At 42.8% G+C, this 25,896-nt stretch overlaps 1 protein-coding gene and 1 long non-coding RNA gene across 2 annotated transcripts; one reads left to right on the forward strand and one right to left on the reverse strand.

Annotated features, from left to right (window-relative positions):
* The first annotated feature begins 5,619 nt into the window (after positions 1–5,619).
* Positions 5,620–7,858, forward strand: LOC148649769 (uncharacterized). Its single transcript, XR_015926232.1, has 3 exons — positions 5,620–5,680; positions 6,942–7,053; positions 7,575–7,858. It is a non-coding gene; the product is annotated as an uncharacterized LOC148649769 (long non-coding RNA).
* A 6,931-nt stretch (positions 7,859–14,789) lies between these two features.
* On the reverse strand, positions 14,790–22,021 carry tpbg1b (trophoblast glycoprotein 1b). The gene is made up of 2 exons (XM_088602884.1): positions 20,179–22,021; positions 14,790–18,474 (listed from the first exon to the last, which is right to left on the reverse strand). The coding sequence occupies exons 1-2, from the start codon at positions 20,436–20,438 to the stop codon at positions 17,622–17,624; spliced, it is 1,113 nt and encodes a 370-aa protein (XP_088459010.1). The 5' UTR covers positions 20,439–22,021; the 3' UTR covers positions 14,790–17,621.
* Positions 22,022–25,896: the final 3,875 nt, after the last annotated feature.

Raw genomic sequence — 25,896 nt, forward strand, 5'->3', positions numbered from 1 at the left:
CTCAACAAATCCATATTCGGGACTTGTACTTCTGAAACTGGAGAACTGAATGGTATAAGGAGCACAGGGTGACCATTATGCCAGCAGCCATATCACCCTACAACTCAAAACTGGCAACCCACTGAAGCTCAGCAGGTGTGAGCCTGGTCAGTACCTGGATGGGAGACCTCCTGGGAAAAAAACTAAGGTTACTGCTGGAAGAGGTGTTAGTGGGGCCAGCAGGGGGCGCTCACCCCGTGGTCCATGTGGGTCCTAATGCGCCAGTACAGTGACGGGGACACTATACTGTAAACAGGCGCCGTCCTTCGGATGAGACGTAAAACCGAGGTCCTGATTCTCTGTGGTCATTAAAAATCCCAGGGCATTTCTCGAAAAGAGTAGGGGTGTAACCCCGGCGTCCTGGCCACATTTCCCAATGGCCCTTACCAATCATGGCCTCCTAATAATCCCCATCTATGAATTGGCTTCATCACTCTGCTCTCCTCCCCACTGAGAGCTGTTTTGTGGTGAGCGTTCTGGCGCACTATGGCTGCCGTCGCATCATCCAGGTGGGGCTGCACACTGGTGGTGGTGGAGGGGAGTCCCCATTACCTGTAAAGCGCTTTGAGTGGAGTGTCCAGAAAAGTGCTATATAAGTGTAAGCAATTATTATTATTATATTGTTATCTTATGTTCCCTAAGGATCTGGATGGCCTGACAACCTGGAAATGGCCATAGTTGTGCAAAACATGAATTCATTCATCCATCTGTCCTTTTTCAAACCGCTTTATGCAGTACAGGGGTCGCAGGAATGCCGGCGCCTAAGCCAGAAAGCAGCGGGCGCAAGGCAGGATACACCCTGGATGGGATGACAGTCCACCGCAGGGCACGCACGGACACATGGACACAGACACACGCTCATGCAAGGGCCAGTTCTCCAAAAAGCCAGTTAACCTACCAGTATGGGAGGAAGGCAGAGCAACATGCGAACTCCACACAGATAGCACCCATGTCCCAGTATCGGCCCAGGGGCCCCCGTGCTGCGAGGCAGCAATGCTAACCACTGCCTCGCACCCAGCATGAATTCGAATTTCTTATTAGAATATAGCGCCTTTAAATCCTGACCATTTTCAAGGCACTTTCCATAAAATATACATACAGTACGGTACATGAATAGTAGCCACAGCCTTTCAGGTATGCCAAATGCTGATTTTGATTGTGAATTTTAAGCTCAAGACAAACAAAAAACAGCTCTGAATCCGCATCTGATCTGATATCAGGGACTGAGAACTTGTGTGGGTTACACAGGCTTGAGTGCATTGGATACAGGCTGTCTGGCAACATTTACTCTATAGCAAAACAAAGCATGCAACGCTTCAGACGGGCTTTAAAGCAGATCAGAAGAAACTAGCTGCTCTTTCATCTTCGCCGCCCCTGTGTGACCCTCTCTCTGATTTCCTGTTGCTTTATGGTTTCCCATCATAGACACACGCTCTCCGCATCATCCCAAGAGCAGAGGATTCCTGATCGCTAAGATTACTGGAACTCTGCAAGCACACGACTGTTTTTAACTCCATGTCGAGAAAACCTCCTTTTGTCTTCAACCGGAGTATGCATCCGTTTCCGTTATCACGATCTGAGACACGACTTTTCTCTGTAAGCCATTTCAAGGCCATCTCTTCATGAAACGACAGTGTGAATCTGTACTGTTTGCACTGTAGTGCGTTGCAGCAACAGAGGTCCAAGCACGAGGACCTGCGGTACTGTAATCGCGTCCTGATCTGGAATGCAACAAAAACTGTCAAGAACAGACTTCTTTTCTTTTTATGACTGTCTTTAGAATACTACCGGAGGCGATGGAGCAAAAGTAAAAACAAAAATATAGTATTCGTTTAGAGAAGACTGGTTAACAAAATAATCTTACTAATCTGAAGATCACCTTATACTTTAAATATAAAATCCAGAATCTTTTCCCTTAACCCAGTATTGGCTCCAATATGTGCGGCGGCTTCATTCAAAACCTTTAAAGAAACTGTAGTGAGGGAAATGAAGGGAAAACTGTACAACTGGCCACAGATCAAATTCTTTTGGCGGTTTTTGGAACTCGTACAGAAAAAGCGCATGACAGGCTTTGGGATGATATGATAAAACACTTTTGAAATATGAGCAGTCGAATTTACTTTATTATTCCTCAAGTGGCATTACGCGGGGACGTGTCCAGTGGGGAGGCGGAGCCCTGGGGGAAGGGCGGCACCTCGCCTTTGTAGTCCCAGCTGTCCCGGCTTCAGATGATGAGCCCCAGCTGGCAAGGTCCTGTAAAGGCACACTGGATAGCCCCCGGCCCATATTCACATTTTGAGGTATTCGTTTCAAAATCGATATACTTTAACAATTAAAAGAAAAATTGAAAGCACGAGCATAATAATATAACGATCATAGACTTTACATTTCTATTCATTTTTGAAGTACAAAGCAGAAGGTGTTTCCCCTACCTTAAATAAACGATTACAATTGTTCAAATACCATGTATTCGTTACAGAAAGCAGCGGAGACAGTTATATTGCAAATGTATTTATTTCGCAGAATACGGGACATTGTGAAAAAATGAAGACGTTAAAAAATAAGCCGATGTAGTTATTTTGCAAATAAGTAAAGCATTTTAAAAATACATTCTTATTGACGGTTAACAAGCCGATCCACCTGGCGCTGCTGCTTGAACAGCTCTCAGACCCGTGATTGGCTAAACCCCCGAATAGTTCGGGCAGCGATTGGGTGAAAAGTGAGAATCGACACTCTGATTGGGTAAAGCGCCACAGCCGAGGTTCCGTGTGTACTGTGTGTGCTGTATGATCACGCTGGATATACAGTAACACATCCATTGGTTTCCAATTACTAATCAATCTAAGAGAAGTCGCACTGAAGTCAAAACTGAATAGCAGACAAAGAATGTCATGGCATCCACAGCGCGGTCACGACTCCGATAGCATGTCATGATAGAAGTGCGCGCATCACGATCACATCGCGACTGGCGCATCACTGTCATGGCGCCGCTGTCGCGACATTAAGACCATATATCGCGATATGACATACCCGATAAAATTGCCCCGTTCCGATGTCACGACATGAAGCCCGCATATCGCGATATGACAAACCCGGCAAAAATGCCTCTGCCCAATGTCGCGACATGAAAGGCCCTATATCGCGATATGACATGCCCTGCTAAAACGCCCGCCCCTCATGTCGCGACATGGAGTCCATATATCGTGATATGACAAAAACCATCAGGTCCATGTCACGACATGAAGCCAGTATATCGCGATATGACATACCCCGACAAAATGCCCAGCTCCCACATGGAGTCCATATGTTGCAATAGGACATACCATGACAGGATATATTGACAGGATGTCACGACACAAAGTCCATATATCGCTACACGCCCTATCTGGGTATATCGTGTCCTGATATGAGACCTTTTGCGACAGCTGTTCCAGGGTGGCATGGAACCAAGGCGCCAGTCGTGATATACACTGCCGCGATATACATGCGGTCCCTATCATGACATGCTGCGGAGGTTTTGTCGCGATGGTATCCCACAGTTACGAGTTTGGCAACAGTGTGTCACGGTAGGGAAAGAAAGGAAACCATGCCTTAGAAAATAAAAACCATAGATCTTACAATCATACAATTATGTCATAGATGGTTAACTTGTTGGCATGCGTCATGTCTTAGTATTATTCACATCTAAGGAGGCTCATACGTTTATGGATATTGATTGTCTTTAAAATGTTAAAGGTAGGAGCTTAACTGTAACAGAGCGCTTGAACTCGGCAGATGGGGTCACTGGAGGTCAAAGTCGCCGTGCATGGTCAGGTGATCACCGGAAAAACAAGGGGCTATATCTCGGGAACGAAAGCGGCACAAACGCTACTTTCAACGGCACAAACGTAGCACTTACGAATGAGGCTGGATATATCATTTGTGCTGTCTGTAGGGGGGCAGCTTCACGGAGCTTTTATCTTGCCTTTAAATATTCAACGGACTTTGCATAACATACCAGAAGATCGTGTACGCACGTATGGGTTTCAGAGGTTGGAGTAAATGCATCGCCCCAGGCGTAATATCGAGTGAGGCGCCATGAGAATAAAAACTGCGAAGGTATTAAAATATTAAGTGCTAAAGATCTCAAGTGACTCACCGGAACTCACGTTCTCGGGAACGAAAGCAGCAAACGTAGCACTAAGGAATGAGACCGGTTTGGTTTCCCTACGACATTGTAGGGGGGCTGAGTGACGTCACGACTCCGAAAAAACAAGGCGCTCTATTTCAGGAAAGAAAGCCGCAGAAACGTTACATACAACGGCAGAAACGAGACTCAAACGGGTTTCATCGTTTGTGCTGTCTGTGGGGGAGGCAAATTCACGGAGCTGTTAATCTCTGCATATCATTTAGAAATGTACTGCGAGTTCTAAGACATATTTGCAGGTCGTCAAACACATCTCATATACACATAAAATAAAATAAAATGACGAAGCAGTTGAATTTAAAGAGTCCTAAAATATGACACAGGAAATTAGAATGAATAAATAATCGTGGGTTGCTAGTAAAATTAAATTATTGCGAATGTATTATTCAAAGGAACACTGGGCAGATATTCAGTGCGACCTTTGATCCTAGTCCAGGGTATTGTTCATCTACATCAGAAGTGACACCACCTGGCCAACTCTAGGAAGCACTTATCATCTCTGAAGAAGACACACAGCTACATCAAATACAAGTATGACACAAAGGTCTCACTGCAGGCACCAGTTCGAGAAGTGGATATCCATCTGCACCAAAGGGTAAAGTTATCTAACGTTGTGAAACATACAACAATCACCTTTTGTCAGGGTGGTATTCTACAATACCACCTGACAAACAGTCTACAGTCTCAAAGGTCCACCTAGTTAATGGCCACATCATCTGCAAATACATTTATCTTGTTGTGACTGTTGTTTTTGGAGTTGTGTGATGTGGGACGTGTGTTCAACACACTGGGCTGTGCCTGCACCTTCCTATTCCAATTGCGCAAAAATCAATACAGCCAAACACACATTTATAGAGTAACAATCCATTACACTTTGAGTCCAATACATTCTCTCACCCATGAAAAACACTGCGTGCGATGTGGAACATCTGTGCAATAAAACATTTTGAACAGATGAGACATTTCCTGATAAGGCAAATTCTGGCTGGTAACCTTGATATTAAAATGATGGTTCTTCAATGCTTTTGTTGGGAATTGCTTTGTTTTTCAAGGCTATAATGATACTAGTTCAAGTACGTAGCTACGTCAGCATGCATAGGCTGCAAAGGAACAGGTAACAGGTTTATTCCATGCTCAAAAGAAAAGAACAGAAACACAATGTTTCGGCCGTGGAGCCTTCTCCACACACCTCCACAGCTCCACAGCCAAAATGTTGTTTCCTTTCTATTCTTTTCAGCATGGAATAAACCTGTTACCTGTTCCTATATTGATACTATCTTTGATGCAACAACTGCCTGACACAGCTACTCGTATTTCATTACCAATTCATAAGACCAGTTCCCAATGAGAGGAGGCCATCTAGCCCATTTGATAATTAATACCTAATTCATCCTAGGATCTCATCCAGCCATTTCTTCAAAGACATCAGGGTATCAGTTTCAACAACATGTGTAGGTAAGTTGTTCCACACCCCCACAACTCGGTTTTAAATGCATGGCCACGTACAGTTCAGTAGTTTCTACGTATGTCCTCAAGTTCGTGTTTGACTGATCATTATCAAGGTGTCTGATTGGCTGATGTTTTTGAATTTTGAATACTTGCATACGTTCCCCTCATGGTCTGCTCTCTCAAAGACTTAAAAGGGTCTCTTCCTTCAGCCTGCGGATGTAGGACGTTCTGCTGGGCATGGTTTATGAAATTGACTTGGTTGAGGCTATGAATTGGTTTTAAATCCACTCTAGTTGTTTTTCTTCATAACTACCTTGCGTTGTTGTTGTTGTGTATCTTGTTGTGGTCCTGCTGCAGTTATTAAGGTCATGCTCCTTTGGGTCTATACATACAAAAATGACATTTACCAAGCAGGACCAGATGCTTTGCCTGAGGTGCCTTAATTATCCCTTTTGGAACAATGGGAATTTTCTGTCTTTTCTTCCTGGCAGTGCATTCTGGGGTAAGATATATAAGCCTTGCCCACAATACATCAGTATTGATAAATATTGTAAGATAATGAAGTAGGGAAAATTCAAAAAGTGCTTTTCCTTCATAGAAAAAGGCCAAAGTAATATTTTTAATACATGAATGCACTCTATCCCTAGAGCTTGCAAAACATGCCAACAAACACAATTGAAAACCAATGGCATTACTTCACCAATAAATATTTGCTTAGCTGTCAGTTTAATGTCTAAAGCACTTTAATTTATTTCTATAGTGTAAATTATAAAGTTTCTCTCTTCCTGTCTTTGTGTCTTATGCAGAATACTATTATGTGATGCACTGGTTTGTACCATTAGAATCTAAATAAAAAACACGTACCAAATGATTTATGTTTTATTATAATTTTAAAAAACAAACATTTGGAATTTTCGGAATATAAGATGTGCAATTTCATAAAAATAGAAGACATAGACAATTCTTTTATTAAAAAAAGAGCAGATGGTGGTACGATTCTGTACGTAATTAAGAAGTAACGGACAGTACCTTACACGGAGAGGCAGTAAGTAAAGAAAAATGCACAATATAGAATCATAGGTGGAAACGGACCACTGTGCATACAAATGATGCAAAGCTGATTGAGCTATAGTGAGCAGCTCCTTTCATGAAGCTATTCTTTTCAAACATAGTAGAAGTAACCTGAATGCTTTTTACCTTTTTCCATTTTTAACTTTTAAATATATATTGATTTTTAAAAATGTTTTATATTCATTCACCCTCACAGCGCTGGGACCCCAGTTCGATTACCGTCGTGTGTGGAGCTTCTTAGTCTCCATGTGTTCTTTTGGGTTTCCTCTTGGTGCTTTGCTTTCCTCCCACAGTCCAAAGACATACTGGTAAGTTAATTGACTTCAGGGAAAGTTGGCCCTGGTGTGAGTGTGTGTGTGTCTGTGTGTGTCCTGTGATGGGCTGGTGTCTTGTCCACAGTGTGTGTGTGTGTGTGTGTGTGTGTGTGTGTGTGTGTGTGTGTGTGTGTGTGTGTGTGTGTGTGTCCTATGATGGACTGGTGTCTTGTCCAGGATGTGTGAGTGTGTGTGTCTGTGTGTGTCCTGTGATGGGCTGGAGTCCCATCCAGGGTGTATGAGTGTGTGTGTCTGTGTGTGTCCTGTGATGGACTGGAGTCCCATCCAGGGTGTGTGAGTGTGTGTGTCCTGTGATGGACTGGTGTCCAGGGTGTATCCTTGCACCCGTTGTTTGCTGGGATAGGCTCTGGCCTCCCCGCGACGCTGAACCGGATAAAGCAGTTAGAAACTGGATGGATGGATGGATGGATTTCTGCGAGTTTAGTCTCACAACACCTGTGTGTTTTACTGTCATATTCAGCTGTATGACTTTCAAAATTCCATTAATTTTCCAGGCTTTGGATGGCTGGTTTCATCCTTCCCTCCAGTGCTACCTCTCCACCTGTGATACATGAGAACTGAGCATTAATGATGGTCTTTTGTTTTCTGCACTGCGCCATTTGTGCACTGCAAGAGAATAAAATCATAAACTGTGACAAAAGACTCCTGAATTGTATGAGCACGGATCACAATATGTTCGTGACTATAAAAGGGCAGGAATATACCTTCAGCTTGACCCTTTATATTTGGCACTGCGTGGCACACAAGGCCTGCTGCCAGGTACAGATGGGTTTGTGAGTGCTCAAGTTTCTGCTTTGTGCTTTGTCACAATTGATTTATTCTGTAGTGTGAAAGCGCTGTATATTTTAATATAATAATTCCTCACACTTATATAGCACCTTTCTGGATACTCCACTCAAAGCACTTTACAGGTAATGGGGACTCCCCTCCACCACCACCACCAGTGTGCAGCCCCACCTGGATGATGTGACGGCAGCAATAATGAACCAGTACGCTCAGCTCACACTGAGAACAGAGTGGTGAAGCCAATTCATTGATGGGGATTATTAGGAGGCTGTGATTGGTAAAGGCCAGGGGGAAATTTGGCAATGACACCAGGGATAACACCCCTACTCTTTTCAAGAAACGCCCTGGGATTTTTAATGACCAGAGAGTCAGGACCTCAGTGTTACATCTCATCCGAAGGATAGCGCCTTTTTACAGTATAGTGTCCCCGTTACTGTACTGGGGCATTAAGACCCACACAGACCAGAGGGTGAGCACCCCCTGCTGGCCCCACTAACACCTCTTCCAATGGCAACCTTAGTTTTTCCCCAAGAGGTCTCCATTCAGGTCCGGATCAGACTCACACCTGCTGAGCTTCAGTTGGCTACCTGTTGTGGGTTGCGGGGTGACATGGCTTCTGGCCGGAAAACATGAGATCGCTGACTGTGTAATGTACCCTCTGCAATATATACAGCAGCAGAGACTATAAAAGTACATCTTTTTGTTTTTTTATATATATATCTTACATTGAACACTAAGGCAGTGCTGACACAGCTGAAGTTGTGTGTGTTTATGTTACAAAACTGAAAACTGGAAAAAGAATATTAAAACAAACTACATGCTAGATGAAAAAGAAACTTCAGTGAGAGTTGCTCAGCGAAAATAGTCTCCACTTTTCCTCCACAGCAACCTCAAAGAGGGATTTTGAAACTTGTCTCTGGTTACATACCCGCTGTATTGAAACAATGACTTCAAAAGATGCACACACCCCTTTAATTAAAGCTTAGGGTTACGTTTTTAGGAGACATCTGTGGGACATTATAATATTGTTGTGGTTGAAGTCTTAAAATTAGCATTCTTCTCATAAATCCAGCAGTTTCATACTCACCCAGAACTGCCAATGTATCTCTTTTATGTCTTGTCGGCTACCCTTTATGTGAAAGTCGGTTTTCCTGTACTTTAAATATCGTTTTTGCTGTTGCTGCAAAATAAAACCTATGCTCACACCATTAACCCTCTGTTGCCACTGCTGGAATTAAATTAGCTTGAGGAGACAGAGTGCTGCTCCAGTTTAAATTGCCTGCTGACAGAATTCCTCAGGAAGGCAGAAGTGATGGTTAAAAAATGAAAAAGCAAGCACACTTAGACAGGTAAGCCTCTCTCCATTGAGAGTCTTTCAAAAATCCATTTGGATTAAAAACGTTCCCAGTGTTCAGGCAGAACCTATATCCTACAATCCACACTGTGGATTCAGTACAATCTTTACACTGACACTCAGGGTCAATTTCAAAGCTTTTTTTGCTATAAGTGACATTTGATCTTTTCCAAACAGCAATCAATCTGAATTCTGAAACACGTTTGGGGGTTCTGAAATGCAGAGTTAATAGTGCTATGTGTCTATAAAAGGTTTCCTCTTAGAGACAATAAAGTTCATCTTATCCTTTTTTTCTGAAAGCCATTGCAAAGATTTACAGATGTAAATCTAGCGTGACAAATGTGAATACATAAAACTACTTTTCTCTCTCTTCGTACGTGATAGGAAATTGGGAGTTTTTTCCTTCTTTGAAAATTGGTGCCATTTTTCTCAAAAAGAAACTTTGAAACCTGTCCTGTGAGAATTTTATACAATAAATAAGCCTTTATTTAGAATAAGCCTTTAGAGGCAAATGCAAATACTGGAATGACAACCCTTTATTATTAGTAGTAGGTAGTTGAAGCCATGAAGACTTTTTATCACTATTACTGTACCAATGTTACTCTTAAAAAAACGCACAAAAATCCTGTTGTACACCTAGACTTTCAAAACGAGAGAATTGTACTTGCACGACTTTAGTCCTGGGCTCAATTCTGGACTGTTTTTTTTTATCTGTAATGATTGTATGTTCCCATCGTATTAGAGTACTCTAGTTTTCTCCGAAATTATGATGCTGACTAGGATAATTAGTGTCTCTTAATTGTCCCTGTGTGCTTGTGTGTTCTCTGCGAAGCACTGGCGATGCGCTCAGTGTATGGTATAGACATCGGATTGCGGCGACTCTGACAAGGACGAAGTGAATGCCGGTTTTGAAGCTGACAAATCTATTCATCTCTCGCTATACCGGCAATCCTGAAACAGGCTGCACGTCTTTATATATAGAGATGGAAGACTGCAAATAGTCGTCATAAATAAAGCCACATGTAATTAATTCATAATCCGTCACACTATTACCTGGTCTCCTGTATAAATAACAACATTATTTCTTTATTGTTCTAACTCTTTTAGAACTACGAGACCCCACAAACGTGTACCCAAAGCACTCGTGACAAATAGTTGTGAAATCATTTTTCCCTAAAGCAGGTGAGATACTCCTTGAAAAATGGCTGTGCAGTGACATTAAATTTGTAACGGCACGCCCACCACAAGAAACTGTGCAATTTTCGTTTTCCTCTTGGCTTATGATCTGTGATTATTCTTTCACGTCTATTGTATTTTTTTATAATCATTAGCAATTTAAGATAAAATTTAATTAAGCAATTTGAGCAATGGGGTAGAAGATTGTTACTAATGGCACATTTTCTAAATGACGCTGTACCTCTTATCCTCCTCAGTACTGATGTTGTTTTTCGTTGTACAAATATAGCGTTTAAAAGTGGCAACTAACGTTAGGGGAAGTGATCAGGCATTTTCATTGCATGGCTAATAGCCAACATTTATCATAGTTCTGCATGCGTAGGCTGCAAAGGAACAATATGTTTATTCCAGGCTGAAAAGAGAAGAAAGAAAACACAACGTTTCGGCTGTGAAGCCTTCTTTGTGTGTGAAGAAGTATATGTATATTTCCACCCAAATAAGGCTCCACAGCCGAAAAGTTGTGTTTTATTTCATCTCTTTTCAGCATGGACCTATTACCTGTTCCTTTGCAAAATGTATTTATCATATTAAAATATACAGTACATAAAAAACGGTGCGAAGTAATGTTCATTCAGCTGAAACGGGATAGTGGCATAACGTGGTCGATACTTCAGCCGTCTTGAGCAGTAAAACTGGCGCCGTGGAAACAACCTTACCGCAGTCTGTCAATGAAACAGACGAATTCCCCTGCTAATGAGACAAATGAGGTGTTAGGGTAAGGAAGGCGTTAATGCGAGTCTTCCGGGAGTACCTACCGCCCCCCAGCATCAACTGCAGTTAAGGACCATTGATCAAGAAAGCCTGCCAGAAAGACAAAGGGAGCGGAAATAGCCATTTCTTTAGCTCTTCCCTAGTTCTCGCCCACTAATGTTGTATATTACATTATAAAGCATCAAAAAGAGGGAGGGAGAAAGACCGAGCTGGGTGAACAAGAAAAGCGCCGAAGAGCAGAGACGGGTTTTGGGGGACGCCGACATAAACATTTAAGTTCAATGCCCAAACCTGGTACAGTTCTCTCGGCATCGTGAAGTGTCACATTTGCACACCGCCGTGCCTTCTTCTGCCGGCAATATCAACCTTGAGTTTTACGCAGAATACTTTCCACTCATAGCCATCGCTTGCTTGAGAATTTGTAAATTAATAAAGCAACCTGTTGTTAATATCAGGTTATACAGTCTTTAAATTACGTAATTTAACAAATGGCTCCCCGAGTTTTTCAGTAATGTTTCGATTCCCTAGGTACGAATATCAGGCGTTTGCTTGAGTGTTAGCGTCGGTTTTCACAGGACAGGAAAAGCCAAGCTGGGAAAAAAGGTGTGGTCTTATCTGCTCTGATGCTGGGTTGTATATGTATATTTCCTTTATGTATATTTAAAGTGAGCCACCTTTTTTCTCACTAAAGTGCACATTTACTTGACTATGAAATCCATTTTCCAAATACACTGGATTTGACTTTCATCTTCTTAACAATAAATGACGTGGAGAAATAACGTGGTCTAAGAAAAAAATGAACCGAAGAGTATTTGTCACAATTGCACTGTTTCCTTTTTTTAGAAAAAAATAAATGCAAAATGACTGAACGCAAAGCTAGGCTCTTGTTATTTAAAACTTTGTTTACCAATCGAAAGTCTGTGGCGAATCAAAACGCTGCTCTCTTCATCATTACAGCAAAGACTGTTGTGGTTTTTAAGATGTTCAATTATTTGCAGATGTCATATATACTTTTAAGCCATATTGACTAACAAAGCCATTTAACCCACTTAATGGTAGCAAGATGTTCAGAGTAATTGAACTCGATCCATACAGAAAGGGCTAATTGTTGCAGACAAAAATTGAAAATGGATGCCTTATAAAGCCTCCAAAATATATTTATAGCTTTCCAGCCACTGAGGAGAATATAAAAGAGTGAAGTCAACTTTCTTTTCTCAGATCTGCGGTAGTTTCTGCTTTTATGTATTTAAAAATCCCAATATTGGAATGACACAAAAGCAATCCATAAACATTCTCTGTGTGCATTGGGAACAGCAATGGAAAAACCATTTGGGATCGAATTAGATGAGGTCTCTGCTGTGCTCCTCTAAAGAAAGTACACAGCAACATGGAAGCAAAATGCGCAGATCACTGCCTTACATCCATTCATTTTCTAACTGCTTTATCCAAGTCAGAGCCACGGGCACGCTACCTCAGCAAGCAATGGACACAAGGCACAACACACCCTGGCCAGGATGCCAGTCCACACACAGACACACTCTCGCACCAGGGACAGTTGAACTAAAAGGCAGTTATTCTACCGGTATGTCTTTGGACTGTGTGGAGAAACCAGAGCACCCAGAGGAAACCCATGTGAATACAGGGAGAACTTACAAACTCCACACAGGCAGACCCCTAGGAATGGAACCCAAGCCCCCAGCGCTGCAAGGCTGCCATACTAATCACTGTGTCGCCATGTTGCCCAGTACTTTAATCCATATGAACAAGGTGTGAACACAAAAACTCCACGCAGATGGAACACCAGGACTGGAATTGAACCACTGTGCCACTGTGCCACCAAATCAAAGGCTTTGTTATATATTTTCATATATACAGTACATACACAGTAGTCCATTGGGAAAGAATTGAATTGCAGAGTGCTCTCTAGTGGCTCACATGCTAAAGAAGAGCTCCTGGGGCACAAGGTGAGGTCTGTGGCTCAGACATCACCAATTCAAGTCCCGGTCATGTCACTAGCCAGCTGGGACCCAAGCATAGTGTGCTAGTAGCTGGGTGGAACGGCCAGGTTTCTCTAAGCACTGGAGAAACTATCCATTGAGGCATCAGGCATGTTGTATTGTCAAGGGTGTAATGTATCAGATGAAGCCGATCATGCATTGCAAGAGGTACTCAAACTGTCCACATTCGTTTCTTGTTTTTGCACTAAAGATGCGATGAAGAAAATGTACACTTATCTCCTCTTGTTCACAGACTGATATCAGTAAACGATCGTTGAAAGAGTTAGGACAGCATTTCAAAATATTAATAAGGACCACCTATAAATAATTTTGCTAATAGTCTTTTTGAGTGTAGTCTAAAATCTAGTCTCTAAAAAGTTTTAGTTTTATCACAACCAACTTGTGGTATATGTACAAGCTTATGCATTTATTTAGGAATGAATAAGGTGCTTTTAAACATTCACTATTAAGTAATGGGCAGATCTAAAAATGCTGTTCAGGCAATCTGGGAGTTTCCAATAAATGACAAGCAACTTGTATTAACACTGTGGGCCTCTATTAAGAGTGATAGTGACATAAGCTAGAGCATTTGAAATATAGGGTGAATTAGGACACGGTGGTCTGTCGATATCAGGCTTCCTATGTTACACTAGAACTCGTGCAGAAGAGAACAGAAATCAGATCATGGAGGCAGCACTGTGAGAATATTACTATAGATCTTCGCACTTAAGAGCACTGCATGTCTCCTTGTAGCTGACACTTCTGTCAGTGTAAACCCACAATGATGTCAATGTGTGCAAAACCAGAATCCTCTTTCGGAAAACGAAGCGGTCTCTTTGTAAATTTTATTATTTCAATCTGACAAACTCTTTGTTTTTTTTGTAGGCCAGAGGATGTTTTCCACATCCTGCAGCGTTGATGTTAGAGAGGAAGGCATGAGTTTAAGGCAGTTTTTTATTCAGCCCAGACGGGATGCCTAAGTGGGTCTGACTGTGAGAGACAAGATTACTGCTCTGGGTTCCCTCCCTTTTCAATCTACCGAGCCCGATTCTCAAAATGTCAATAGTGGTGCTCCCTGGAGTTCAGCCCAGGTGCAGGCAACATATTCCAAAATACAAATCATCAGCCTTGTGAATCTTTAGAATTTTACATATGGACACCAAAAATGTGAAAAACACAGAAGGTGGCTTGGGCAGCATGGTGGTGCTGTAGTGAGCATTTCCCATGCAAACATGGGGAGAACACTAAAACTCCATGCAGATAGCACCCCAGGTCCAGATCTGAACCCCTGTGTTCATGTGGGTTTCCTCCTGGGGCTCCAGTTTTCTTCCACAGTCCAAAGACATGCTGGTAGGTCAACTGGCTTCTGGGAAAACTGTCCCTGATGTGAGTGTGTGTGTCTGTGTGTGCCCTTTAATGGATTGGCGTCCGGTCCAGAAAGACCTGCCTTGTGCCTGGTGCTTGCTGGGATAGGCTCTGGCTCCCCAAAACTTTGTATTGGATGAAGTGGTCAGAAGATAAATTGATGAAATGTGGCTTTGCAATGATATTCAAAAAGGCAAATACAGTGAGCGAATTGCTGTGGATGATGTTCAGCCTACCACTAAGGAAAGAAAACAGTCATATTAACAATCATTTTTTATTGTATCTTTTTTTCCCAGCATGCTAAACATAGGCTTACTCCTTTCACACAACATATCAAAACTTCGGCATGAGATTGGAATGCATAAGACCTTAATACCAGAAATGCATGAACCAATCTCTTATTAGAACAATAAAACAATTAGTAAGAGCTTGCACTCTGGATTTTGTGCCATTTGCCCGATTACAAATCCACAATGAAATGAAAATCCCTACTTCAAAAAGAGTTTAGCACATGGTGAGAAGCCAGAAATAAAAACTCATGTGAAGAATTCCATTCCAGTCTTGCTAGAATTGTGTTGGGTTTGCGAATGGCTTATCACCACTATTGGGGTCACTCATGACAGTACATTTAGTCAGCTCTAAGTAATACCCATCAGCTTTCCAGTCAAGGGTGCAACAAATTCTACCATGTCATTTTATTGTTTGAAATTTAACAAATTTATATGAACATTGATTCTGGCTTTCTTCCAGCCCTCATGTGAGAATAGAACTATCCTTAGTGATTTTAACGTTTTAACTAACTTCATGGTGATATACAAAGCAAATTACTCCTAAGCCCAATTTTCCAACCCTAACTCCTAGGGGTGAAGAGGTCATTATGGGGTTCCCTTTGTCTTGCATCATTGAAGAGACTTTTTAAACACACAGCCCTTGGTCCAAGTATTTACCCTGTTACTTCCTTCCTCACAAGTCCACACTAGCAACCCCCTCCCACTTTCCATATGTTGAACCCATCATCACAGATCCCATCACTGATCTTCGAAGACCACATTCATGCCATTTGGCTAAGTCATCACCCAAAGGACTGCCTGTGCTCATACCAGGGAAGTCTGGAATATTGGAACTAATTCATCTTTAGAATATAGCAATGAGCTTTCAATGACCAAGGCTGGAGACCTTTTTTTACAGCACCCTTCACTACTGGCTGGTGTGATGTCCATCTTCATCTTGTAATGTAATCATCAGCAGTTAGTGCTGCACCATGGCCACCGAGATGTGCCATGACAAATTCACGACAATTTGTGTAGCAGGAGTTCTGGAGGACAGTCTGATGGCCACAGTGAAGGATATTTGCTCCTGTGGTGCTACAAAGCCACACTTTCTTTCAGCAGCAAGACTCACTGACTGCCCTTACCCATTTTTAATTGAATTTAAACCTTCTCGCATGACAGGTCAATAATCTTTATATTGTTTCACTTCAGTAACTGAATTCTCTTTTAAAATATTGAAAGCAAGGACAGGATCTATTTTCAAAGTGGTGCCATTCTAAAAGTGTCAAAGAATTAGCCTAGATTGATATTTACATACTCAATTATATACAGTATATGCTGGAGGACTGGCTTTTGTCATTTCTGCTTGATTTGTACCCCCTCATTCACTGCAAGCCTATTCCAATAAAGAGTATCATATAAAATGATTTTGAAAACGTTTGTAAGGACAGAACAAACAGTAAGGTAAAGAATCCAATCAGAAATTACTACTGGCATTTAGTCCAAATTAATATATCTCTAAAATTATATATTCTGTTATAAAGACCAAGAAACATGAAATCAACAAAGTGTTACTCATGCATCTCCTTAGATAGGCAGTTCTCATACTAGAAATATTTAAAAAAATTATTGCTTGTTTTTTCCAAACATACAAGTGCATGCAAATCAAAGGCATGTTCTCCAAAAAACGTACTTATCCTCATTTTATTTATTTATCTATCACATTACGGCAGAATTAATCACATTTAAAATATCAAAGAAGTAACAACAAGAAATGTCCCCTTATCTTAATCTGAGCATTTCAACTTTCTCTGGGGTCGAATCTGAATTTAAGGAACCAGTCGTCTCCTCTGAGTCGACAAACCTTTTCTAATTCAGAAACAGTTTCCATACTTCAGATGGTCTCCCAACATTTCCTCTTCAGGTCTTCCCTGCAGCTAATGAGCTTTTTGACCACTGGTTCTTTAAATTCAAAACAACGTGAAGCCTGCCAAAAGATGCAGCGATGCTTCCCAATTGCTAAAACCACTGGCACAACAGCAAGAAAATCCGAATTCTCAAATCTGAAGCAAATCTACATTCCCTTTAAATTTGAATGAAAACAGGAATGCTTCAATAAAATGCTTCACCAATTTGTCTAGTATTTGGACCATAAAACCTTTACGATATGGATCTGCAGGGAATGTCAAAACTGCATGATCAATCATCAGGCTTAGGCAATTGATTATCTAGGCCTGAGTTTAAATGGAACATGCTTTTGAGACCCAGAGTTGTACAGTAATTGTATTAATACCTGCTGGGGAATGACTTCTTACCCTCTTCACCACAGCTCTGTACACCACCTGAGTCACACCTGAGGAAGGCCAGGCAGAGAAAAGTGGTCCAGCTACGTTATGGGACCGATAGACCAAGGCACTTATATGCATGATGACCAGATACAGAAATCTACTGTTGGCAGTGGTGGACACATCTAAGTAAGCGCACTCATGAAACACCTGCCTACCACATGAGAGTACTAAATGCCTTTGTTTTTACTGGCCGGCACCTACAATATGAACGGGTTCCTAATAATACAAATGGAATGCCCAAGCATAATCCGGGATCATGCATGTGAAGAACATTTTTTTTTTAAAAAGTTGAAAAGGAAAATGCGATTCGGAACATGCTTCCACCAGAAAAAAGTTGTGCATTTTCGAAATTTATACATTTATGTACAGATAGCATACGTGTATTTACCAGTCTAATAAATCCCTGTAAATCCATTTGAAAAATCCTTATGCAGAAGGAGAGGAAGAGAGGGCGTGGGCCCCAGGGTGCTCGGTATCACAAGTCTGAAGAGGTGGTGGAGATCTGTGCCAGTCGGGGGTCAGACTCGATCTCGTACCGATAATGGTACCCCTCCATGAGTTCCCGGCAGGCGTCCCTAGTTTCGTAGATCCACTTTTTGATCCCTTTCCGGTTGAGGTAGAGGACGAAGAGGAAGATGACCCCCACGATGCCCAGCACGATGCCGAGGAAGACGTAGGAGGTCTGCAGGGCCAGGTCGGCGCCCTTGCTGGCGTGGCACTCCAGCGCCAGCTCCCCCAGGCTCAGGAGGGACACGTTGTGGAGCTCCCTGGGGTCCACGCACACCAGCCTGTCCGCGTCCGGCACCCCGCTGGTGGAGTTGAGCCAGCGGGCGAAGTCCTCGACGTCGCAGTTGCACACGAAGGGGTTGTCCCTGAGCAGGATCTGGGCCTGCCTCTGTCCCCCCAGCTCCCGCAGGCTGTCCTCCTTGAAGGTCTTGAAGGCGTTCAGGCTGAGGTCCAGCTTGCGCAGGTCCAGGCCCAGGAACGTGGAGTCCATGATGGCCACCAGGGAGTTGTTGCTCAGGTCCAGCTGCTGCAGGCCCGACAGGTTGGCGAACATGCCCGGCGGCAGGAAGATCAGCCCGTTGTCGGACAGGTCCAGCCGGAGTAGCCGCCCCAGGCCCCGGCCCCCGCCCAGCCGCAGGGAGGAGGCCAGCGGGGTGACGGCCGAGTGGTTGTAGAGAGCCTGGCTGAGATCCAGCTCCTGCAGGGAGCTGTTCTCCAGGAGGAAGGCTTCGGGGTGGATGCCGGAGAGCTGGTTGGTGCTGAGGTCCAGGGACCGCAGGCTGCGGAGGCCGGCAAACGCCCGCGACTCCACCGTGTTGATCCTGCGACGGGGAAAGAGGTTACACAGAGCGGGCGACCGCGACGCCGAGCAGTCCAGACTCGATGTTTCTTCACAGCTGCCCCGCATTCCGCCCCCATTACGGTACGGTAATACTCTATCATCCGATTCCTCTGAGGTTTGTTTGAACCCAAGCAGCTATGTTTTACAAACACAGAGACTTACAAAAAAACAAACGGTCTATATAAACATTACATTCAAAATAAGTATAAAGTCACATAAAAGATCTCAACCCGTGCACAGTAATTACAGGTATTCCAGAATGTGAAAGTTGATTTCCCCAAACATTCACCCAAAGCCCCTATAATTGCACAATACCTTTCATTTTTGCACATAACCACTAATTGCACATGCCCATAAACCAATTCTTCTTTATTCTAAACTCATCCAGCCTGTTAGTCTTTATGGGCAGCTGTTTGTTGGGAGTTTTCAAACTGGTTCTTCAAAATTGACTATATTCTAGATCTCTTGATGAAACTCCTTATCATTTTAATAAATTAATAATACGTTGTCCATGATAATGCAATGGAAGAGGGTAAACCATTTTCCTGGAAACTATGTGTTGAATCTTTAATATTAATATACACTAATTGAGTCAAAAATAAAGTCTTGGTAATATATGAGGAAATAGGGTCAACGTTTCAAATATGACAAAGCTTTTTACCTTTAAGTGACTGAGATGTGTTTTAATACAACGTGCTGGATTTACAGAGATGTATTACAAATAGTGTGTACATTGACAAATCGTTCGTAAGATGTTCCAAAGCAATTGGCGTTTTGCGTCATAACTGGATAACAGAGCATTTTTTAAATGGATAACGAGATTTTTTTTTTGATGGAGAAATTTGATCGTGTTCTCTAATGGAAGTGAACTTCTATTATACCCGCAAGATGTAAAGGACAAGCATGTAACAGATCATCATACTCCTGGTTAAACCGGCTGTCGATCAAAGCACTCTGGTCGCGTAAAAAGAGGTGACAGACCGGGTGATAAAAGAACCTCTTCTTGTAGGGCGCAGCACATTTTAAATCTGCGATTCAAATTGTTCAAAAGGCGGTTCTTCACAAAATCATTTTGAGTATAAACGTTAAATGACATTTAGATAACTTTTAAAAAATCAGCAACATTCACAACTTACAAACTGTTTCCACTTAACGTCAAACGCAGCAAATCGACGTTTAAAATTAAGGTTAGAGACCAGAGCATTGGGTGATGCTTTAAGGAAGGTAGATTATAGATTACATCTGCATGCCACTGACACAATGTTATTTTTGCATATATACATGTAAGGCTATTTTCAAGTTGTTGTTTTTTTAATTCTCGGTAAAGAGGAAAGATATGAAAAGGGGTGATACAAATAGAATAATAAAAGACGTTCTGACCAATTTTATGACCTCCAATTCTGCCGATTGTGACACTCCGATCTTTGAAGCAAATTATTGCCACACAGGTGTCGATTTCTGAACTTATCTGTGGCTCAAAATTAAATTTTGGGTGGTGACGTCTGCTGCGCCAAACGAAGCAGGCTGTGCTATTCAGCACACCGGTCGAAACAAGCACATGGGGAATGAAGCCGTAAAGCCGTTATTTCAATGCATGGGAATACGTAAAGATTCATTCCGTGCTGACAGGCAAGGGAAAAGAGACACTGATTTTCGGCTGTGGAGTCCGAATGCCTGGCCTTACCTGTTGTTACTCAAAGACAGCGTGGTGACGTTTTCCAGCCCCTGAAACGACTTCGGCCCGATTCGTCTGATCTGGTTCCCCGTGATGAAGAGGTTCCTCGTGTACCCCGGGATGCCCGCGGGAATGTCTTTCAGGTCTTTCAAGACGCATTTCACCGTCCTGGCCGCCTCCGAGCACTCGCACGGGAAAGGACAGGCGCCGCACAGCCCCGGCGAGAGCAGCAGCGCGCACAGGCTCACTCGGACGACGGCGCTGAACATTTTGAACGGAACACACACACACACACCAAAAAAAAAAACCCTAACAACAACCACTAATTGAGAATAAAAAAAAATAAAACCTGTTACTTTCTTCAGTAAAAGTAGTTGTCTGTGGGTAGAGTTAAGCAAAACCACAAAAAAAAAAGAACCAGAAAAAAAGTAACGGAAATTAAACGTTTTTGAGGTCTTTTCAATGCGGCTCCTGAAACTAGCTTCTCATGTTCTTTAATTTGAAATACCCCCGCCCGCCGCTGAGCAAACTGGGTCCGAGCGCGCTGCTGTTGCGCCCGACTCCGGACGCGCTTAATACAGCGAAATATATTTTTTTAAAAGCTTAGCTCCTGGTCAGAAAGTAACAGCGAGAGGAGATTGCGGGTCTGCTTCGGTTTCCGCGGTGAAACTTGTCTTAGAACTCGTCCCCTGCGCTGCGTGCCGTCTGGAGTGCTGGTCTGGCGGACGCCTTTTGCATCTCAGAGGCTCTTGTGTGTGAACTGCTCAGCCTGATTTCCATGTGAAAGCAGCGAGCTGGCCACCTCAGTGTTTGATGCTCACGGTGGTTGGTGCGGAGATCTCTCTCAAACAATGGGATTAAACACAACCCTCACAATCACAGCGGCGGGAAATAACGGGGGAGGGGCAGTGGACACCAGGGGTACCATCTTTCTTAAAGACACACTGTAGCTGACACGGGAGGGCTTGGAATCGCCCTGTTGCGAAAATCGCACGACCGCTCGACTTTACCACTCCGTTGTCTAGCTGTTTGAAGATTAAAAATAAGAAGTAGTCAGTTTAGGCGTGAAATCAGACCTTCCACTTCAACGATAAATATCGTTTTATACCCTTTGATTCGAAAAGTAGGAACGTTTATGCATTATACTGCACCATAAAGCTGGTTGTACCCAAACTGATGATAAAAAGCGTTATGAAAGGTCTTTAAAAGTGCTACCTTATGTCAAATTGTGCTTTTATGCGTTCGATAATACACATTTACACCACAAAATGATTCGTTGGACAATTGCCGAATACAGGACTGATTTGAAAAAGCAGCAGAGCTGTTCTTGGCTCCTGGCACCGTCGTTTGGAGAACCGTGCTCATGTGTGTGACACGATGGGACTGATTCATTCCACGCTGTGTTTTAAATCACGAGCAGTCAGCTGCGATTGTTTTAAATAGTTGATGTCCGTCCAAGTCGCTCGCCGTGTCAGTTAAGCATCCTATCTGAACTCTGAATGAATTCGCACTTTGATTTCGTGATCCCGCCCGGACCAAGCGAGACGGACTCAAACGGACGCAGCCCATCGCCCAGAGGCATCACGGCAGTTGCGCCAGTCACACGTAACGATACGGGTTAGATGTTATAACGAGATGACCCCAAAACTGCTTTTTAAGATATCACGTGGTGTCTACAGTTTACTGCCAGATTGAGACAAGTGCCCAGCATAGCCCGAAACGTGCCTGGAAGCTAAGCGTTTCGCTTCAATCCTACGCAAAACACGCAAATAACTCTGGAGCAGATTGCGCTCTGCGTGGCGGGGACGAGAATAGTGACAGGACGCGGTCTGGAACCCTCAGGGACCAGCCGGCTCTCGGATGCAGACTGTCCCATGCTGGCCCGGTTCGGGGTCTCATTACAGAACCGGCACTTGAAGAGGTGCTTCTGACCTGGACCTGGCATGTAGCCGAGCAACTAGCTGATTTAACTCCTCAAGACCCGATTGTTATTATTATTATTATTATTATTATTATTATTATTATTATTATTATTATTATTCCGAGATGATCGGATTGCTTGCACGAGGATCAGGTACTGCTACGGTTGTCAACTGGGTCCAGATCAGCTTTCAGAAAAGAGCGGGTCTTTGCCCTGAGCAGCTAAACTTAAAATGCATCAACACCTAAACTGAAAATGTATTGTCTGCCAGCTGGAACTTGTTACTTAATTATCACTAGCCGTCACTGAAATCAGTCAGTGAGGGCGGATCTGAAAGCATGCGAGCTGTAATGGAACAAGTCATAAAGCCCAAACTTATAATTAAGGAAAAGGTCTTTATCGGTTTTATTACAGTAAGTCTAAAGTATCGTTATGTGGGAAAAAAAACTATGCTGAATATTCAGTATTTGCATTATTTCCTTTGTTTTATTGTTGTCATTTTAGAGTTCCCATATTATGAATAGTTTTAATGAATGCTTCGACTTAATTCAGGAAACACTTCGCTAGAAGTCAGTAGCAGAGATGGGATACTCAGACCACCGGATTACAGGAACCTCCGGCAGACGCAGAATAAAATCATTCTGATTCCGTCACTTTGCTTAATCGGAGAGGTCAACGTGCGGCGCTTCTGATCTCGAAGTGTGCGGCTCATCTGGGCCGAGCCGGCAGCCGGGGGAGCTGTCTGGCGGCGCCTCTCCGCCGGAGACGAGGGGTGACACGATGACAAACGACGCGAGGGAACCGCTCGCGCCAAAAACGTCATCGAGCGGGCCTTGCTCCCGTCTCGAGGGAGAAAATCGGGAGTTGCGGTGGCGAAACGGAAAGCCGCAAACTGAAATCTTCAAGGTCCATTAGAGTCGCTATCAATTTCATTTTCCATCTGCGTCGTTTATTAGGCTATTTGCCGACCATGATATCGTTTTCCACCCGGCCAGAAGTGCGCGCCGCTGGTGCAGAGGTTTTCCCCTCGTGTGCAAAATTGCTGTACACAGAGCAACTTCATTTCGGCAAAACCTCCACTACAGCAAAGGCTTCTTAAAACGGAGTGAGAAGAGGTTCACAAGAAACCCGTGACAAAAACATATTCTGATCAGTGCACGATTTTGCATTAGAATTTCAATTACAGACAACGGGAGGTCCCTTGTAAGACCGGCTATAAATACAACATTAAAGACGATATCTGGCAAGAACCTGCAGCCGTTAAGAAATAAAAGTCGTTAATTAACGTACAGCTAATTCATTTACCGAAGGCTATTCAGATTTGTTAAATCAATCAGCAGTTTGCGTTTTGGGGGAACAATGCTACTAGCAGTCTGGGATAAATAACTCTGTGCACCTTAAAGTTTGAAATAACATAAACCTCACGCAACAAGTTCGAAACAAGTCCTTTAGTGTTTATTGCTGGTATTTGTGATCGCAAAATACAATCGTGTAACGAAAACGGATTAAGACAAAAACTGAAGTATACAAACACAGAGAGGCAGACAGGTGAATGCTCGACTTCCCGGCTAAGATCTATATTAAACCCTTTATTAAACCAGGGTGGTATATTCCAGGAAATGTACAGGGGGTTGAATTGCTCAATTATAGACCAGGCGCACGCACTCTGCCGTGTGTACTGCCGCACTTATCTGTTTCAGTAACTTTCTCTTTGCAGCAAAACACACATTAGGCCCTGGCAAGACTCCCGTCACTGCTCAAACCGCATTCACTCCTGCATCTCGGCGAGGACAGTGGAGACGTCGAGATGAAAGCCGGAGACGACAGCTGGAGACGGTGTCATTTAGAAAATCTCTCGCTGTGCCAATCCATCATTAGAGTTTGATTATTCACCGGCTCTTTGAGGACTGGAGGGAAGACATAATGTCACAGTGCACGCCGGACAAACACAACAACACAACAAACACAAACCCAGGGCACCGCAGCTACAAGAAATTCAACCGAAAAAGTAAAACTTTTCATCCCTGATCTTCAACAGTGTACCGATATCGTGATCCGTGGAACTCCATATAATTTAATAATAATAATAATAATAATAATAATAATAATAATAATAATAATAATAATAATAATAATAATAATAATAATAATAAAATAATAATAATAATAATAAAAGACAATGCAATAATAGCGTTTGAGCTATTTTCCAAGATGCCGTTGGATAATAAATTTATATTAATATTCAGTGAGTCGAGACACAGACCTTGGTACCTGGGGAGACTCCTCGGTTTCGTAAAGCTGGAGATGTGGCTTTGCTAAATAAAAACAGAATCTGGTAGTATAAGGGTGCTCTTGTGAAAATAATGATCTGACAGTCTGCGGCTTTGTATCATGATCCCTCTGTAATCCACTGAAAACATCATTATGAGAACTGGTGGATCCACCGGAAGATCATTTAGTCCCATTTAAAATGGGATTTTTTGGGTGCACGCTGGTTTCTTACTCCGCTCTGGTGTAGGAATTCTTAAGTTTTAAAGGCAGAAAATGTACGTATAGTTAGCGTATTTTGTCAATGACTTCTTGTACCAAGAAACTGTGAGAACGTATTAGTGAGAGCGTCGTCTACTAAAAGTTAGCAAACGGTAGAAGTATTTCATGCTTTCCGATTCAGTACTAAAAATCAGATAAGCACGAAAAGGCGCACTCATTAACACTATGTAAATAACGCACTTTGTCCCCTACAGTATTAGCAATTCAAACACCTTCTGCGTCTTGAATGTTAAAAAAAAATGACAGGAGGCAGTGGTGTCAAGAAAACAGCGGGCGCCCCTTTGAGCTAACAAGTTAACAAACGTTTTGGCGCTCTGCATCTCTTTCATGTTGGCTAACGCGAGGAAAGATCACAGACTGGGCTCCTGCCACGATACTACCTCCTACAGCCCGGTTAAACTCCACCGAGATCGCAAAGAGAATAGGAAATGAATCAAAGCAGACAAGCTTTTGACAGCTACGTGTCAATTATGATAAAGACAGAAAATAGTCTATGGCCTTTCACACAAGTCATATTAAAACTATTCTGCTCCTACCGCGGCTCCCACACAAGAGAGAGAAACCCCAGAAAGATAAGAGAATTCACGATTTTTCCTGACTAGCTATGTGATGACTGTTTACAATTTTCAGTCCTTGTCTCCGATTCTAGATCAAACACTACCGACTTCTTTTTCCAGTTCTTGAAGTATTGAATTATCATGAAACGATGTGAACGTTTTCTGACCAAGAGAATGTAAAAGCAGAACATGAAAAGGTTCGCAGTTATTTTCCAAATGCGAAACGAAGACACGCTAAATAAAATAATGATCAACTGTATGATTTGAGCCGCAACATATTTAGAACCGATACCTATTATTATACTCCCGTTGCCCGTCATATTACCATCACTAAAAACACGCTTAAAAAAGGGGAGCACTTCTCAAGTAAACATCTCTATTGACATATTCACAGATCATCAATCTATTGCTCATAAACTATTGCAAAACGGAACCTGGTATCATTTCAGTTCAAGTACAGCAAGGTGAAAAGGGAAAGGTACAATTTCTTACTTGTGCTCATATGATTTAGTTCAGATAGACATGAATACAGAACAACCCAGCACTACCCAGGGTGGAGGTGTCCGAGCTGTAGTCTGATCACTTCAAAGACACGGGTTTCTTGGTGATCTTTAAGGACGGCCTTGTCAGTTTACTGCAGGGTTCTGCATTCCAGCGGCCAGACTCCAGGATCCTGAATGCCAGTGGTTCTGAATAACG

This window comes from Lepisosteus platostomus, chromosome 13 (genome assembly GCF_059453375.1).
Source record: "Lepisosteus platostomus isolate fLepPlt1 chromosome 13, fLepPlt1.hap1, whole genome shotgun sequence".
In the NCBI taxonomy this organism is placed as follows: Eukaryota; Metazoa; Chordata; class Actinopteri; order Semionotiformes; family Lepisosteidae; genus Lepisosteus; species Lepisosteus platostomus.

What these genes read in the sequence shown, in the direction of transcription:
- tpbg1b (XM_088602884.1), bottom strand. Translation starts at nt 20,438, where the DNA reads ATGTTCAGCGCCGTCGTCCGAGTGAGCCTGTGCGCGCTGCTGCTCTCG. An exon ending in CTGTCTTTGAGTAACAACAG is followed by an intron (nt 18,475 to 20,178) that starts GTAAGGCCAGGC and finishes TCCCCGTCGCAG; the next exon opens with GATCAACACGGTGGAGTCGC.